Source organism: Oncorhynchus tshawytscha, linkage group LG17 (assembly GCF_018296145.1).
Source record: "Oncorhynchus tshawytscha isolate Ot180627B linkage group LG17, Otsh_v2.0, whole genome shotgun sequence".
NCBI lineage: Eukaryota > Metazoa > Chordata > Actinopteri > Salmoniformes > Salmonidae > Oncorhynchus > Oncorhynchus tshawytscha.
Window position 1 is genome coordinate 1455030 of NC_056445.1, and position 19250 is coordinate 1474279.

Here is a 19250-nt window from a genome sequence, read left to right on the forward strand (position 1 = left end):
GATTGCCCGAAGTAAACTGCCTACTACTCAGGCCCAGAAGCTAGGATATGCAATAATTGGTCGATTTCGATAGAAAATACTCTAAAGTTTCCAAAACTGTTACAATAATGTCTGAGTATAACAGAGCTGATTTGACAGGCGAAAACCAGAGAAAAATCCATCCAGGAAGTGGGATTGTTTTATGTTTGTACTTTTCTATTGAATGCCATTACAGTATCCATTGACTTAGGACTCAAATTGCACTTCCTATGGCTTCCACTAGATGTCAACCTCTTTAGAAATAGTTTCAGGCTTGTATTCTGAAAAATTAGAGTAAGACCACTCTGAATGAGTGTCCCAGAGATTTTTCCTGCGCACAACTATGAGCGTGCCTTTCTTGTTAACCTTTTATATTGACAACGTTATTGTCCGGTTGAAATATTATAGATTATTTAGGCTAAAAACAACCTGACGATTGATTATAAACATTGCTTGAAATATTTCTACGACCTTTACGGATACTATTTGGATTTTTCGTCTGCCTGTTGTGGCTGCGTTTGAGCCTGTGGATTACTGAACAAAGCGCGCGAACAAAACAGAGGTTTTTGGATATAAAGACTTTATCGAACAAAACAAACATTTATTGAGTAAATGGGAGTCTTGTGAGTGCAACCATATGAAGATCAAATGTAAGTGATAAATTGTATCGCTATTTCTGACTTGTGTAACTCCTCTACTTGGATGGTAACTGTTTGTAATGATTTGTCAGCTGGGCACTGTTCTCAGATAATCGCATGGTATGCTTTCGCCGTGAAGCCTTTTTGAAATCTGACACCGTGGTTGGATTAACAAGAAGTTCATCTTTAAACCGATGTATAACACTTGTATGTTTTATGCATTTTTATAATAAGTATTTCTGTTTTTGGCGCTCTGCAATTTCACTGGATGTTGGCCAAGTGGGAAGCTAGTGAGGTTAACACCCCTAGCAGCCACTATGATGATTTAGTCATGCCATTCGAACTATCGAACTCAACGGCAGTCTTCCAAGCATTGGTCAATGAAACTCTTAGGGATATGTTTAATCAGTTAGTCTTTGTTTACCTCGACATCCTGATCTTCTCCAAGACCCTTCCGGAACACATCCTGCACGTCCCGAGATGCCTCCTGCAGAGTCAACTATACGTCAAGATTGAGAAGTGTGAGTTCTATGTATCCCAAGTTTCTTTCCTGTGCCAAATTATCTCTACCGCCGGCATCCAATTGGACCCTGTCAACCTGTTATGGCTAGACGTTCCGCTATTGGTTTCGACAACATCCGGTGAAATTGCAGAGCGCGAAATTCAAATTCAATTATTAGAAATATTTAACTTTCATAAAATCACAAGTGCAATATACCAAATAAAAGCTTAACTTCTTGCTAATCCAGCTAATGTCAGATTTCAAAAAGGCTTTACGGCGAAAGCAAACCAGGTGATTGTCTGAGGACAGCGCCTCATCATACAAATGCATAAAAAAAAACATTTTCAACCAGGGAGATGCACCACGAAAGTCAGAAATAACAATATAATTCATACCTTACCTTTGAAGAGCTTCTTCTGTTGGCACTCCAAAATGTCCCATAAACATCACAAATGGTCCTTTTGTTCGATAAATTCCTTCGTTATATCCCCAAAATGTCCATTTATTTGGCGCATTTGATTCCGAAAACCACCGGTTCCAACTCACCCAACATGACTACAAATTATCTAATAAATTCCCTGTAAACTTGGTCCAAACATTTCAAACAACTTTCCTAATCCTACTTTAGTTGTCCTAAAACGTAAATAATCAATACAATTTAAGACGGAATATACTCTGTTCAATAGCGGATAAAAGCAATGTGGAGCAAGCGCCAGGTCGCGCCCCCCAAACAAAAGTGTCCACTTGGCTTGACACTAAGTCTGAACAGCCCTGCTTCTTCATTACTCAACAGAAAAACATCAACCAATTTCTAAAGACTGTTGACATCTAGTGGAAGCCATAGGAACTGCAACCAGGTGCCTCAGAACTCTAGTTCCCCATAGAAAACCAATTGAAAGCACAGTGAACTAAAAAAAAAATCCTGGAAACTTTAGGATGTTTTCTATCCAGATCTACCAATTATATGCATATCCTAGCTTCTGGGCCTGAGTCGCAGGCAGTTAACTTTGGGCACGCATTTCATCCGGATGTGAAAATACTGCCCCCCTATCCCAAACACGTTATTAAGGTTAGGGTGGTCACTGACTAGCCCCGTCCCGCTTCACTCAAACAAGTCCAGCGGTTCCTCGGGTTTGCCCATTTTTACATGCGTGTTATATGCAACTTTGGTGTGGTGGCAGCGCATCTCACGGCCCTAACCCGCAATTCTCAGACCCGTTTTGGCTGGACCCTTGAGGCTGACAGGGCATTCATAGAGCTCAAGGGACATTTCACCTCCGGACCCATCCTCGTTCATTCTGATCCTACTTGTCCCTTCGTGGTAGAGGTGGACGCCTCGGACACCAGAGCAGGGGCGGTTCCTTTCACAGAGGCACGAGCGGGACAACAGAATTCACAAATGTGCCTTTCTTTCCAAGTGGTTTTCGCCAGCAGAACACAACTACGATGTTGACAAACATGAGCTTTTGGTAGTCAAGTGGGCACTTTAGGGGTGAAGACACTGGTTGGAGGGGGCACCTCATCATTTTGTGATCTGGATGGACCATAAGAACGGTCTCCATTCAAGAAGCCAGGAGGTTGAACGCTTGCCAGGATAGGTGGGCTCTGTTTCTTAACAGGTTCAACTTCACTCTTGCCTATCACCCGGGATCCAATAATCAGAAAGCAGATGTCCTGTGCCACCAACACGATGTCCCTCTCCTTGCCAACACGATTAGAGGGACTCTGAGCCCATCATCCCCAGCTCCCGCATTGTGGCTCCCGTGTATTGGAATATAGAGACCACGGTACGACAAGCCCAGACCCGAGAACCTGAGCCCGGCAGGGGTCCCACTAACAGACTTTATGTTCCGTGATCAGCCCGTTCAAGTGCTTACAATGGGGACACTCCTCTAAATTAACTGGGCATCCAGGGGTTAATCGAACACTGGAGTTCCTGAGGCGGAAATTCTGGTGGCCCAACATGATTGATGTGAGCTCTGTTGTTGCGGCCTGTTCCACCTGTGCCCAAAGCAAGTCCTCAAGTCGGCGACCATTTCATTGCCTTACCTAAGTTGCCCTCAGCAAAGGAGACCGCTGATCTCATGATCTCATGATTACCCATGTCTTTCGACTACACAGACCTCCCCAGGACATTGTCTCGGATCGTGGACCCCAGTTCGCCACACAGTATTGGAAAGCCTTCTGCTCCCTGCTCGGGGTGTTGTAATTCTCTCCTAGAGGTTCCAACCACAGTCAAATGGGCAAATGGAGTGGGCCAACCAGGAGCTGGAGAAGTTTCTTGTCTGGGTGGAGTATGATCACAACACACTGCCAAACTCGTCCACTGGACTGTCGCCGTTTGAGTGTCAGTTCGGGTCCTCCCCCTCGTCCTCCCCCTGGATCAGAGAGTGATCCTCCTTGCTCTGCTCATCTGCCTGACACCAACACCAGGCAAACTGGCACCAAAGGCCTGTACAGGCTCCTCCGACCTGGTCAACGAGTGCGGCTGTCCACCCGTGTTCTTCTCTTAAAGGTGGACATGCGGAAGCTCGCTCCACAGGACCATTCAAGATCCTGAGTTGCATCAACCCAGTCGCCTATCGTCTCCAGCCTCCCAGGTCTATGAGGGTCTGTCCATCCTTCCATGTCTCCCATCTCAAGCTGGTAAGGACCAGTCTCTTCTCTCCCCCCACACCTGCCCCTCCGCCCCTCGACTTGTCGACGGACGCCAGGCCTACACTGTCCTGCGTCTGTTGGAGGCTCGTCGGGTCAGAGGCACCCTGCAGTACCTGGTGGACTGGGAGGGCTACAGCCCCAAGGAGCGGGCATGGGTGCCTGACCTAGACATCCTGGATCCGTGACTCATAGTGGTAGCCCTAGAAGGGGGTACTGTCATGGTTCCACCTGTCACCAGAGGGCGGCGCTAAGAGTGTGCAAAGCTGTCATCAAGGCAAAGGGTGGCTATTTTGAATAATCTCAAATATAAAAAATATTTGGATTTGTTTTTTGGTTATTTCATAGTTTTGATGTCTTCACTATTATTCTACAATGTACAAAATTGTAAAAATAAAGAAAAACCCTGGAATGAGTAGGTGTGTCCAAACTTTTGACTGTTACTGTATATTAGTAGGCTTTATGTAAAGACCCGATTAAATTGAGAATAGTCTGATGGGTGAGAATATTATCAAGCACTTTGTGCAACCTGTGCAAGAAACAGAGCAGAGCACATCCCTTTATGCAACTTTTTTTCAAATCATCATTAGAGTTGCATCATGCAGGCTTAGAATGTATTAGAAATCAAAACATATAGCCTAAGGTTTGTATCACAACTAATGTTGCATAAATAACTCTAAATTAAGCAAATAGGAGGACCTGTTTCAAATAATCACTTTGTTAACTTCTTGGTGACTGGGGGGCATTATTGAGTAGCTTGGATGAAGGTGCCCAGAGTAAACTGCCTGCTACTCAGCCATAAAAGCTAGAATATGCATATAATTAGTGTATTTGGATGGAAAACACTCTGGAGTTTCGAAAACTGTTTGAATGATGTCTGTGACTTTAACAGAACACATATGGCAGGCGAAAACCTGACACATCCAAACAGGAAGTGGGAAATCTGAGGTTTTTCAACTCATTGCCATTCCAATATACAGTGTATGGGTCATTTTGCACTTCCTAAGGCTTCCACTATATGTCAATAGTCTTTAGAACCTTGGTTGATGCTTCTACTGTGAAGGGGGGCAGAATGAGAGGGGATTGAGCCAGGTGTCTGGCAGATTGTCACTTTCACATGCGGGGTCGTGTGAAAGTTAGCTCGCATTCCATTGCATTTATACAGACAAAGGAATTCTCTGGTTGGAACATTATTGAAGATTTATGATAAAAACGTCCTAAAGGTTGATTCTATACTTCGTTTGACATGTTTCTACGAACTGTAATATAAACTTTTGGACTTTTCGTCCGACCTTTCGGCTGGACTTGCACGCGCGTTTGGATTTGTTTACCAAATGCCCTAACAAAAGGAGGTATTTGGACATAAATTATGAACTTTATCGAACAAATCAAACATTTATTGTGGAACTGGGATTCCTGGGAGTGCATTGTGATGAAGATCATCAAAGGAAAGTGAATATTTATAATGCTATTTCTGACTTCTGTTGACTACACAACATGGCAGATATCTCTTTGGCTGTTGGTCTCTGAGCGCCGTACTCAGATTATTGCATGGTATGCTTTTCCGTAAAGTTTTTTTGAAATCTGACACAGTGGTTGCATTAAGGAGAAGTATATCTAAAGTTCCATGTATAATAGTTGTATATTTTAGCAATGTTTATTATGAGTATTTCTGTAAATTGATATGGCTCTCTGCAAAATCACTGCATGCTTTGGAACTACTGAACATAACACGCCAATGTAAAATTAGATTTTTGGATATAAATATGAACTTTATCAAACAAAACATACATGTATTATGTAACATGAAGTCCTATGAGTGTCATCTGATGAAGATCATCAAAGGTTAGTGATTAATTTTATCTATATTTCTGCTCTTTGTGACTCCTCTCTTTGGCTGGACAAATGGCTGTGTTTTTCTGTGACGTGGTGGTGATCTAACAATCATTTGTGTTGCTTTCGCTGTAAAGCCTTTTTGAAATCCAACACTGTGGCTGGATTAATGAGAATTGTATCTTTAAAATGGTGTAAAATACTTGTATGCTTGAGGATTTTTAATTATGAGATTTTTGTTGTTTTAAATTTGACGCCCTGCTCTTTCACTGGTTGTTGGTGTGGTGGGACGCTACCATCCCGAATATCCCAGAGAGGTTAACCGCTCAACACAGAATAGCAGCATGTGTGCACTCCCTCGGTAATAACTTAGGGAAAACATCCTTTCTATTTTATTCATGCTATGTTCAATTGTATTCTTCTTACTATAAAATAATGACACAGGAATTATAAGCAAACCTTGTCTGCAAAATGAACTAGTGTAGCACACAGCCATATGGCATAGCCGGATCAGGGCCTATAACATAAGGACGACTCAGAATATTCTATTCTTCTGAGATAGGTTACATTTTCTTCAAATCATAATGTTTCTTTAGACCGGACCTAAATAAATAGATTTATTGTGATAGGCTATATTAAATGGATGTATTAGACTCTTTAAAAATGTAGATGTTCCAAAAGGTCTGCATCAGTGGCTTTAAGGCTAGAGTGGAAGCCCGGAGATGCTAAACGTGTTTATGTTAACTAACGGTCAATTACAATGAGACCGGCAGTTATTTGCATGACAGTTACCAGCTGACAAATTTTCATGACTGACACTACCCTAGTACCAGATTTAGTATCATGATACTCAATACCAAAACAGTACCATGGCAAAAAAAAAGAAAGCGGGGAGATTTTTTTATTCTGTTTTCATTCTCAAAAACATGATTTTCCTGTGATTAATATATATTTCTACACTAGGAGGTTGGAATAATACTGTGAAAATGATGATTTCCTTTTAGTGTAAGAGCTGTTTGAAAATATTTCAGCCTGTTTTGGCCTGCCTGGTGAGATCACCATGCGGTACTCGTTTTCAGTTTCCCCCTCCCTACTCAGACCACTCCCAGACAGTCCTAGCTAAATCCTTGCTTGAGAAATTGCTCTTGCTAATTTTTGTTTCTTTTAGAATATTTTTTAAAATTGAAAACAATGTCAGTAAGGTACTGAAAGTGGAACTGACAGATTTTTAGCAATATAAATCGTATTAAAATCTGTCCATATACATGCCCAGGGAGAATATGACACTTAGTTTTTTTAAATAATAATAATTCTGACATTTTCATTAATTCATAGTAAGGCATTTGTGAAAATTCTATAGCAATATAGAGAAAAAGGCAGTGTGTTTAGACAATGAATAGACACGGCAGTAAATAAAACCTAATAAAAACATGTGTCTTGTCTAGGACCGGAGTCTATCTATGCAGACCGGTGTGCCATAGTCAGCTACTGTAGGCCTATATGCAAATAAGCCATTTGTCACACAGGCCTGCCGTCATTCACTTTGAACTGGACTGTGTTGTTTCAGGCAGTAGCGACTTTAGACCATTTAGAACGCATTCGCCAAAAGATACAAAATACACATGTAAATACCATCAACAACAACAATATCAATGTTAGTCAAAGCTAGATAAGCTACAATCGAACAAGGGAACATTAGATAAACCCTCTCAAACTATTTAACCTAGTTGGCCGTCAAAATTGCACTGAAACGGTTGGGAAAAGTAGCCTGCTCGACCTTCTGCAGCTTGCCTGCCAATGTATGCTTGTCCCAACCCATGTTTGACAACTGAATGGGAACTTGCCTGCCCGCCCATTTGATCGATGCCAAATACATTTTATTGACAAAGAGATATTCCAACTGTGGATAACAGTCGTTCATGTTCAACATAGCGAGCTAGCTAGCAAAGGGATTCACATTTCTTGCTAGCTAACCAAATGACACCTGCCTCTCTAGCTGTAGCCACCAAAAAACGATATGAGGGGGAAAAAAGTTGGTCACTCACCCACTCCTCCAATGACATGCCATCCTCCCAGCAGCTAGCTAGCTAATGTTAAGTTGGGTATTTTTAGCTTGCTAAATAAATACGCTAGCCCAGGGGTGTCAAACTCAACACACAGTCCATATTGAAAAAACACAATGAACTCAAGGGACAGAATTTTTTTTAAACATGCAACTGCGACCCAAATTGGACAGTAGCCTAGCTAGGACCTTGGCATGTGCCTGTACACTTTACAAACCACTGCGGGCTGTAAATGGGACACACCGATGCGAGCGCATCAGGCTGTAATATCATATAGTAGATGACTCAACTGTTGACTCATTTATACTCGCTTGTGTGTCCTATTCGGCCCTCGGTCCTTGTGTTTGACACGTCTGCTAGCCTATTAGCCACATTATGACTGACTTGTGATCGTTACCCTTGCTAGCTTGATTGTTTTGACATTCCCAGCCTCAGCTAAAGTCGTCCGTTTTTGTTCAAAATATTGAGTCAATGAAACTGAAACACTCCAGTCCCGAATGGGTGGAGGCAGCAAACAATGTACCAGGCCAGCTGTGATTTACAACCTGATATAAATATTTTTGGACTACCAAGAAATGTATTGGTGAATTATATTAAATCATACATTGAACTACATCCATCTATTCTGCCAATAATATTTTACTTCACGTCATGGAATTTTGAGTCAAATAGAAGCTATTTTTAAAACCTGTTTTTAAGCATGAACTGGGAATTTGATGTTATTTACTGATGTTATGATTGTCTGCAAAGTAGTTAAAACGCTGTCAGTTCGACTTGAATTGTTACGCAGAAATGATTTGATATTTGGGTCCACTTTTGAAGTCTGAAATATACCCTTTAATTCAAGTGTCCCTGCACTAAACACCGTTTTTTGATTATCGATATTTAGCGCACATGTGATGGAGTTTCCAGATCATATGGCTACTGTATTGATACAAATAATCCTTATTCTGCCAGGTAGGCACATGCTACTTTGTACTTAACTTTTAATTGAGGTTTTGGCAAAGCCTTTCCATCTACCTGAAGATGGTTGTCATTATCATCGCTAACGGTTACACAAAGTGGTAAACATATGCGCACTGCACACTCACAGGCAGGGGCATTCCAGTATGGTTGCCTCTTCAGAAAGTTGCAGGGAATACAATGCATTCTGTTAATGTCTTATGATAAACTTTGACAAATACATTTTTCTAATAAGTTCAATACATTTAGTTGATTTGCAAACGTGAGACACATTTGATAGATGAACCGTTTCGGTGTAATGTGCAACACTAGTAAGGATAGGATCATAGTAGCTCCCATTCATTTACAGTATGTCTATGTATACCGGAGTTGTAGTAGAAAACGTTAGGGGCCTGTCATGTCATCATTAAAAGCTTTGCTCATCGATAATTTACTCCCCCATTTAAGATGTTTTTTGCTACAGACAACGAAAATGTGTGTTTCTTATTGGACAAGTCCAGCTAGTCCTTCCCTGTTTTAATCCATTTGCTTCTGTTTGGTGCCTAATGAACATGACCCTGGAGATTTAATGTAATGATCCAGTGTTTAGAACCATCAGAAACAGAACAAAGGATTTACGACATTGCCATTCAAATTCATGCCTTATCAACTCGACTGTGTTTGCAGGCTTAAGATGAACAGACTGATTTTCTAGGGTGATTATATTCAAATTTCAGAAGTATATACAATCTACCCATTACCACCCATTTCACTGATTCAACCCATCCTACAAATGATGACTTTCAATTCCTATGAAACAGAGCACCATCTCAACTGACTCTCCATTCATTCATTCTATCCGTTTGTTGATGAAAGGCTCCTCCATGTCCACCAACCACTAGCATTCCCTTCACTATCTCTCTGCAGTTCTGCTGCAGCCTTGGAGATAGAAGAGCTTAGCAACAGCTCTTGGCAACAGTCACCTTGGCAACCAGGGAAACATTCCAAAACAAAAATGAGGACTGCAGGAGAGGCAGAGTACACAGACAAATGTGTGAAGAGGCTTTCAGAAGGTGGTGGTGAGTTGGTGTGGGAGAGACTGCGAGAAAAAGCCATGCATGTTTTGACACTGTAATGGAGACAGAAGAAAATGTGGGAACAGACTATTTGATTAAGAACAAACTTTACAGCCTGATCTGATGGCATGGGGTTCTGATCCACTCAAAATCCACCCCACAAAAAATCCACCTCACATATGTACCTCTCTCTCGCCCCCTCTCTCTCTCATACATACTCACATCCAAGCAACTGCTTGCACATGGAAGTGCACATGTTCTCTCTGTAATCCCCCACCCAACAGACGCATACACACCTGCAGTTCGGCGATGGTGATCTTGTGGTAGATCTTCTCCTCATCGCGAAGTTCGTCCGGCGGTACGGTGATGTTGGCGAGCGCCGTTTCAAAGTCTAGGATCTGCTGCATTTGACTTTGTGTGGAGTTCTTATCCCCCCCCAATAGCAGGCTCAGCTCCACCATGTAGTCCAGATATGCCTTCAACACCTGGGAGGGGACACAGGATAAGCACAGGGTTGTGTTCACTTGCCACCAAATGGAAGACAACGGTGCGAAGCAGAGTGAAACGGGGAGGTGCAATCTGAATTTGTTCAATGAGAAACACCCGTTTTAGTTTTTCATTGCAAACCCTCCACATGGATTTTGTTTTAGGCCTGCTATAGTTAATGTTAACCAGTGGAGGCTCCAGTGGATGACCATCCCCATTGAATTTAAGAAAAAAACGAATATTGAAACAGTAAAAAAAAGTTATCCTTTTTAGATAAAACTATTCTAAATATATTTTACATCACCAAATAATTGATTAAAACAAACTGCTTCGCAATGAAGGTCTACAGGAGCCTCAGCAGCACTCTGTGGGGTAGTACCATGGTTTAGCCAGACAGCTAGCTTATGTCAAATCTAGGAGGCTCAAGGTTATCACCCCCTTCCATAAACTTACACAGTAATTATGACATCTTCCAGAGGACTTCCTCCAACCTCTCAGAGCTTTTGCAGCATGAACTGATATGTTGTCCACCCAATAAAAGGACCAGAGAATGCATCTAGTGCTGAAAGCATAAGCTACAAATAGCTAGCATTGGAGTGCATCAAATGTGGTGAGTAGTTAGCTCAAAAAGAGATAAAGACAATAGTTGAACAGTTTTGAACAAAGAGAGAGAGAGTTATCTATATTTCATAGTTTTTTGTTTTGTCAAATGTAGCTAGCTAGTTTAGCCTACTTAAACATCTGGCTCAAATAGAGAGTGATGCTATGTTAGCTAGCTGGCTATGGCTATCCAACACTGTCAAGGTAAGCTTTTGGTTGTATTAATGTATTGCAACCAGGGCTCGCTGATGTAACTGCTAAACTGATTGCTGTGGACTACACTGTACTGCATGATTGTAGCGGGTTTACTAACGCGTTAGTTCCAGTAGCTATGTTGACTATGAATTGACAATGATGTAGGCTGTGTGTAGCAGTTAGCAGTCATGATATGAAGGTTTGGCTTGGAAAGTTTGTTTTACCTGGTCACAGACAGCTGATGTGTTGTGCACTGAAGTCCACAAACGAAGAGAAAAGGTGAAAGGAGGAGAGCCAGTAGATAGATGCAAAAATGTATTATATATACAATGAGCTGTTTGTATGTGTCTGGTATGAAAGTGAACTGTTTTTGCGTGTGATCTGGGGTGTATTCATTCCACAGATTATGTTTAAAAACATTTATTAAACAGAAGCAAACAAAACAGGGATAAACATACCTGAATTTGTCAAATAGAAACTCTTGTTTTCAAATGTTGGACTAATGATGACACTCTAGATCAGCTAGATGCAGTCAAGAGTGTGCAAGGTGGTATTGAATGTGCCACTATCAGTCACCTTGATTACTCAAAATGCTCTCGACCTCTGAGCCTACATTGTAAACTTTCATTCATAGGCTAGGTTGTAGCAACCTCATGATGGGTACAGGGAAAATTTGAGTATCATGTAGTAGCCTAAACCTATCGATGTTACATTGAGCTGGGGGAATGGAATATGAATGACAGTCATCCAAAATGCTGTAATAGAAATAAGGCCATGTTCATATAAAATAAAATAAATCCTCCCTCATCTTAAATGGCACCGACCACTACTAGTGTTAACACACTTGATTTTAATCAGCTGCTCCTTAGGACCTTAATTAGCTGAATCAGGTGTGTCATAGTAAGGCTGCACATCTAGTTGGTGTCCAGTTGGGCCAAGATGTCACGCCCTGGTCAAAGTATTTTGTGTTTATCTTTATGTATTTGGTCAGGCCAGGGTGTGGCATGGGGTTTTTGTAATTGTGGTGTGTTTGTCTTGGGGTTTTGGTGGTGGTATTGGGATTGTAGCTTAGTGGGTTATCTAGCAAAGTCTATGGCTGTCTGGAATGGTTCTCAATCAGAGGCAGGTGCTTATCGTTGTCTCTGATTGGGAACCATATTTAGGCAGCCATATTCTTTGAGTTTGTCGTGGGTGATTGTCCTTAGTGTCCTATGTGTACTCTCGGTCAGTTTGCACTAGATAGGCTGTTTCGGTTTTGATTACGTTTATTGTTTTGTGTAGTGTTCGTGTTTCTTTATTTGATTAAACATGAATCTCAATCGACACGCTGCAGTTTGGTCCGACTCTCCTTCATCACCACTAGAAAACCGTAACAGAATCACCCACCACCAACGGACCAAGCAGCGTGTTAACAGGCAGCAGCAGCAGGAGCAGCAGCAGCTGCAGTGGGAGAGGCTGCACCACCTGGAGAAATGGACATGGGAGGAAGAACTGGACGGTAAAGGACCCTGGGCTCAGCCTGGAGAATATCGCCGCACCAAGGAAGAACTGGAGGCGGCGAAAGCTGAGAGGCGCAGATATGAGGAGGCAGCACGGCGTAGCGGATGGAAGCCTGAGAATCAGCCCCAAAAATTTCTTGGGGGGGGGCTCAGGGAGAGTGTGGCGGAGTCAGGAGTCAGACCTGAGCCAACTCTCCCTGTTTATCGTGAGGAGCCAAGGAGGAGACCAGAACCAGAGCCGGTGTTGGAGGTGAGCGAAACAGAGACTGTGAAGGAGTTAATGGGGAAATTGGAGGAGAGAGAAATGAGGGAGTTGCTGTGTTGGTGCTTTTTGCATGGAATTCGCCCGACGGAACGTGTTGGGGATTTGATGGCACCTGGGTTAGCGCTCCATACTCGTCCTGAGGTGCGTGTTAGTCGGCTGGTGAAGTTGGTGCCAGCCTCACGCAACCAGGCCTCCTGTGCACATCCCTAGCCTTGCACGTCCTGTGCCAACACTGCTCTCAAGATCTCCAGTACGCCTTCACGGTCTAGCCCATCCTGTGCCACCTCCACACTCCAGTCCTCCGGTAGCAGCTCCCCGCACCAGGCTTCCTGTGCGTGTCCTCGATCCAGTACCACCAGTTCCAGCACCACGCACCAGGCCTTCAGTGTGCCTCGCCTGTTCAGCGCAGCCAGCGCTTTTCTCCTCTCAGGCGCTGCTGGAGTCTCCCGCCTGTTTAGCGCAGCCAGAGCCTTTCTCCTCTACAGCGCTGCCGGAGCCTCCCGCCTGTTCAGCGCAGCCAGAGCCTTCCTCCTCTACAGCGCTGCCGGAGCCTCCCGCCTGTTCAGCGCAGCCAGAGCCTTCCTCCTCTACAGCGCTGCCGGAGTCTCCCGCCTGTTCAGCGCAGCCAGAGCTGCCAGTCCGCATGGAGCAGCCAGAGCTGCCAGTCTACATGGAGCAGCCAGAGCTGTCAGTCTGCATGGAGCAGCCAGAGCTGTCAGTCTACATGGAGCAGCCAGAGCTGTCAGTCTACATGGAGCAGCCAGAGCTGTCAGTCTGCATGGAGCAGCCAGAGCTGTCAGTCTGCATGGAGCAGCCAGAGATGTCAGTCTGCATGGAGCAGCCAGAGCTGCCAGTCTGCAAGGAGCTGCCAGTCTGTAAGGAGCTGCCAGTCTGCACGGAGCCGCCAGAGCTGTCAGTCTGTAAGAAGCCGCCAGAGCTGTCAGCCTACATGGAGCAGCCAGAGCTGTCAGTCTGCATGAAGCAGCCAGAGATGTCAGTCTGCATAGAGCAGCCAGTCTGCAAGGAGCTGTCAGGCTGCAAGGAGCTGTCAGTCTGCAAGGAGCTGTCAGTCTGCAAGGAGCTGTCAGTCTGCACGGAGCTGTCAGTCTGCACGGAGCTGTCAGTCTGCAAGGAGCTGCCAGTCAGCACGGAGCCGCCAGAGCTGTCAGTCTGTAAGAAGCCGCCAGAGCTGTCAGCCTATATGGAGCAGCTAGTGCCGCCAGTCTGCCCAGCGCCGCCAGTGCCCCCAGTCTGCCCAGCGCCGTCAGTCTGCCCAACGTCGCCAGTCTGCCCAGCGCCGCCAGTCTGCCCAGCGTCGCCAGTCTGCCCAGCGTCGCCAGTCTGCCCAGCGTCGCCAGATCTGCCAGTCAGCCAGACTCTTCCAGATCTGCCAGTCAGCCAGACTTTTCCAGATCTGCCAGTCAGCCAGACTCTTCCAGATCTGCCAGTCAGCCAGACTCTTCCAGATCTGCCAGTCAGCCAGACTCTTCCAGATCTGCCAGTCAGCCAGACTCTTCCAGATCTGCCAGATCTGCCAGTCAGCCAGACTCTTCCAGATCTGCCAGTCAGCCAGACTCTTCCAGATCTGCCAGTCAGCCAGACTCTTCCAGATCTGCCAGTCAGCCAGACTCTTCCAGATCTGCCAGTCAGCCAGACTCTTCCAGATCTGCCAGTCAGCCAGACTCTTCCAGATCTGCCAGTCAGCCAGACTCTTCCAGATCTGCCAGTCAGCCAGACTCTTCCAGATCTGCCAGTCAGCCAGACTCTTCCAGATCTGCCAGTCAGCCAGACTCTTCCAGATCTGCCAGTCAGCCAGACTCTTCCAGATCTGCCAGTCAGCCAGACTCTTCCAGATCTGCCAGTCAACCAGACTCTTCCAGATCTGCCAGTCAACCAGACTCTTCCAGATCTGCCAGTCAACCAGACTCTTCCAGATCCGCCAGTCAGCCGGGATCTGCCAGAACTGCCAGTCAACCGGGATCCGCCAGTCGACCAGGATCCGCCAGTCGGCCAGGATCCGCCAGTCGGCCAGGATCCGCCAGTCTGCCAGGATCCGCCAGAACTGCCAGTCGGCCAGGATCTGCCAGTCGGCCAGGATCTGCCAGTCGGCCAGGATCCGCCAGTCTGCCAGGATCAGTTAGATCCGCCATTCAGCCAGGATCCACCAGTCAGCCAGGATTCGCCAGTCTGCCAGGATCCACCAGTCAGCCAGGATCCGCCAGAACTGCCAGTCGGCCAGGATCCGCCAGTCTGCCAGGATCCGCCAGTCTGCCAGGATCAGTTAGATCCGCCATTCAGCCAGGATCCGCCTGTCTGCCAGGATCCACCAGTCAGCCAGGATCCGCCAGAACTGCCAGTCGGCCAGGATCCGCCAGTCTGCCAGGATCAGTTAGATCCGCCATTCAGCCAGGATCCGCCAGTCTGCCAGGATCCGCCAGTCAGCCAGGATCCGCCAGTCAGCCAGGATCCGCCAGTCTGCCAGGATCCACCAGTCAGCCAGGATCCGCCAGAAGTGCCAGTCAGCCAGGATCTGCCGGAACCACCAGCCAGCCAGGATCTGGTAGATCCATCAACCTGCCTGAGCTTCCTCTCACTCCTGAGCTTCCTCTCACTCCTGAGCTTCCTCTCACTCCTGAGCTTCCTCTCACTCCTGAGCTTCCCCTTGGTCCCGAGCTTCCCCTCGGTCCCGAGCTTCCCCTCGGTCCCGAGCTACCTCAGTCCAGTGGGGCCCGTTGTTAGGTTTCCTAGGCCAAGGTTAGCGGCGAGGGTCGCCACTCAAGGGACACTAAGGAGGTGGACTAAGACAATTATGGAGTGGGGTCCACGTCCAGCACCAGAGCCGCCACCGCGGACAGATGCCCACCGAGACCCTCCCCTACAGGTTTAGGTTGTGCGTTCGGGAGTCCGCACCTTAGGGGGTTCTGTCACGCCCTGGTCAAAGTATTTTGTGTTTATCTTTATGTATTTGGTCAGGCCAGGGTGTGGCATGGGGTTTTTGTAATTGTGGTGTGTTTGTCTGGGGGTTTTGGTGGTGGTATTGGGATTGTAGCTTAGTGGGTTATCTAGCAAAGTCTATGGCTGTCTGGAATGGTTCTCAATCAGAGGCAGGTGCTTATCGTTGTCTCTGATTGGGAACCATATTTAGGCAGCCATATTCTTTGAGTTTGTCGTGGGTGATTGTCCTTAGTGTCCTATGTGTACTCTCGGTTAGTTTGCACTAGATAGGCTGTTTCGGTTTTGATTACGTTTATTGTTTTGTGTAGTGTTCGTGTTTCTTTATTTGATTAAACATGAATCTCAATCGACACGCTGCAGTTTGGTCCGACTCTCCTTCATCACCACTAGAAAACCGTAACACAAGAGTTGTTGTTGACCACATGACCGGATCAGAAAAAAAACTCTGGCTACAGTGACTATAACTAAGGCTCAGAGTTCTTCCAGGTGAAACACCATTTATTAGTAAACATTCCCGACTCTACTCTGGTGTGGTATAGTCACAAGAGAATGAGAGCAATCAAAATTAAACACTTGCTGCTGGCTTCATTTTCAGTGGAAGGTTTCAGTCTTTCTAGTTTGCTGTAAAGTGACCACCACCCTGCTAAAATATGCTGGGTTGTGTCAGAGAGATTTGTGACAGGCTATAGGGAGGGTAAATTAGAATGGAACAACAAGATACACGTCAACCTTTAGATAAACAGATAATGGATGACCCCCTCCACAGAATCCTGTGCAGATACATTTATTTATTTCACCTTTATTTATATGGAGGGGAAGCCGCCATCTTCTGCAGACAGTACATGTATGACTACATGATGATATTGTGTTTTAATGATGTTGTGAAGCTTGACATTTTGAACGAAATTCCTAAGCTTTGGATAATAAATTAACTGGGGAAGACAGGCTCATAGTAATAGCTGGAACAGAATCAATGGAATGGTATCCAACAAATCAAACACATGGTTTACATTTGTTTGATGCAATTCCATTTACTCAATTCCAGCCATTATTATGAGCCGTCCTCCACTCAGCAGCCTCCTGTGACAGTAATTTACTGTATTTTAATTTATTATGGTACCTCATGTTGACAGCCATAGGTAGGAAAAGACCACACATGTACTGGCTGGCCCCCACCCACCTGAACTTTACTCACCTTCTCATTGGCTGTCTTGTTGAGGTAATAGTCCCGCGAGGGGAGGAACAGCCCCGATTGATCCACCTGTCAGAAATGCATCAAAAGGTGAGCAAACACACTAATCATAAGGGAGAATGAATTGCAGTGTGCGGAGTCCATTCACTATCATATTCGGCACCTGTTATTATATAAAAGCTTAAAATATGTGTGTGTGTGTTTGTGTGTGCGTGCATGTGCACGTGTACGTCTGTCTACGTGTGCCCACGTGTGTCTGTCTGTGTCTGTGCATGCATGCCTATATGTTTGTTTGTGTATGCTAGTACATATATTTTCATTTAAAAAGACCCAGAGCCAGAGCAACTGACCTGGATGACATTGCTGTTGGAATTCTTGGGGTCCACGCTGACTCCGATGGTGAAGAATGGCTGGGCACGGTAGGGGCCCGACACTGTCTTCAGAACCTCCATGAAGTTGTCCTTCTCCCAGGGCCCTGTGATGTTCCAGCCCCCTGTCTGCAAACACACACACACACACACACTAGAGAGACTCAACGAATACAGAAAAGAGCTGCTCTTTTTTATGGCAACACTTTGTTCAACACCTTTATAAGCCAAAAAAATGTGTGTTCTTCTTACTTCCACTCACACTACAACCAGCACTGCAGCTGGAATGAATGAGTATTGCAAAGTGTTTCCGATAAGCTTGCGTTGTTACTATTGGTCACCTTATTTTCCACCATAATTTGCAAATAAATTCATTAAAAATCCTATGTGATTTTCTGGATTTTTTTTTCTCATTTTGTCTGTCATAGTTGAAGTGTACCTATGAAGAAAATTACAGGCCTCTCATCTTTTTAAATGGGAGAACTTGCACAATTGTTGGCTGACTAAATACTTTTTTGCCCCACTGTATATATATATTGTGCTCACTTAGCTGTGCCTCACAAGTAGTACAATCTGTTATCTGTTACCAATGTGATCATATACAGTGGTCTGAGAAGATCAATATTGGCAGGGCAATTCAAGCATAGCCAATACGGAGTGAAAATGTACTGTGTCTATAGCCTACTGCACAAACCTCATTACTACAGAACTGTTTTTCATTTATTAATGTTGCATAGGCTTGTATCTTGACTCTGGCCACTGGCCTAGAGGGAGTTTCCATGTACAAACCATTCCCTTTCAAATCCTTGAAGTATACACACTTTTGGAGAAATGAGAGTTTATTGGGATGCAGTGTGTGTGTGTGTGTGTGTGTGTGTGTGAAGGGGGCGGTGTCTGAAGCGAAGCTGACCTTTGCGATGAGGTCAATGAGGGGCGTGGCTCCCAGCTCCTCGATGTGCTGCTCGTTGAGACAGGACAGGTAGTAGAACTGGGTCTTCCTCTCGGCGTCACTGCTGGAGTTGAACGTGCCGTTCTCTAAAGTAGTAGAGAAAAAGAGGGGGAGGGAAGAAGATGGAAAGATGGATGAGGAGGAGGAGAAGAGGTTAATGTGATTATGTGACATGCTGATCAAACCGGACACATGCATGTTGATTTTGTACCCCCACACCAGACACGATCAGGACACTCAGGTTGAAATATCAAAACAAACTCTGAACCAATTATATTAATTTGGGGACAAGTTGAAAAGCATTAAACATTTATTGCAATTTAGCTAGCTAGCTTGCTGTTTCTAGCTAATATGTCCTGGAATATAAACATTAGGTTGGTATTTTCCGTGAAATGCACAATGTCCTCTACTCCAACAATTAATCCAGAGATAAACGGTAAACCGGGGGGCGCTGGTGAGCAGCAACATGTAAAGACGCGTTTTCTCCGTGCTCTGATCCAGGGCGAACAATTTACTATTAATACCTCCCCACCATGTTCATTTTGTAACAATTTGGAATCAAACCCACTAACCCACTAATTACTAATTTGTCTTTTTTTCCTGAAATATTTGGCTTTCTAATCGTAAAATGTCGAGACAACGGCCGTGGGTCAAAAAGGAGCAGGCCTCTGCTGAAGCCTCGGGCTCAGCTGACACAGACTCTGATCCCCCCCGAACTATCCATGGGAATGCAGCTATCATTAAATCTGAACAGACTGTGCTGTCTAAGGTGGAGTCATTATCCACTGACCTATCAGCACAAATAGCTATTCTTGCCACCGAGGTCTACATAAAGTTCGACTCCGTTAACGAATACTTGGCGCGACATGACACCCATCTGAATAGCATGGTAGATGGGGCAAATATTTACTCAGACAAAGTGGTGACACTGGAAGAGCAAGTCACCCAGCTATCATTAGATGTCGTCAAACTCACTTCCAAGGTTGAGGACCTTGAGAACAGACAGCGCTGGTG

At 45.0% G+C, this 19250-nt stretch overlaps 1 protein-coding gene across 4 annotated transcripts in view; it reads right to left on the reverse strand.

Annotated features, from left to right (window-relative positions):
* Positions 1–19250, reverse strand: part of LOC112216690 (endothelin-converting enzyme 2) — a 98365-nt gene that overhangs the window by 31436 nt on the left and 47679 nt on the right. For all 4 annotated transcript variants that reach the window (XM_024376674.2, XM_024376673.2, XM_024376675.2 and 1 more), the window contains 4 exons: positions 18198–18322; positions 17270–17416; positions 16923–16988; positions 10024–10212 (listed from right to left, as the gene is read on the reverse strand). In XM_024376674.2, the coding sequence (XP_024232442.1) occupies positions 10024–10212; positions 16923–16988; positions 17270–17416; positions 18198–18322 (527 nt within the window). The remainder of the gene's footprint in view (positions 1–10023; positions 10213–16922; positions 16989–17269; positions 17417–18197; positions 18323–19250) is intronic.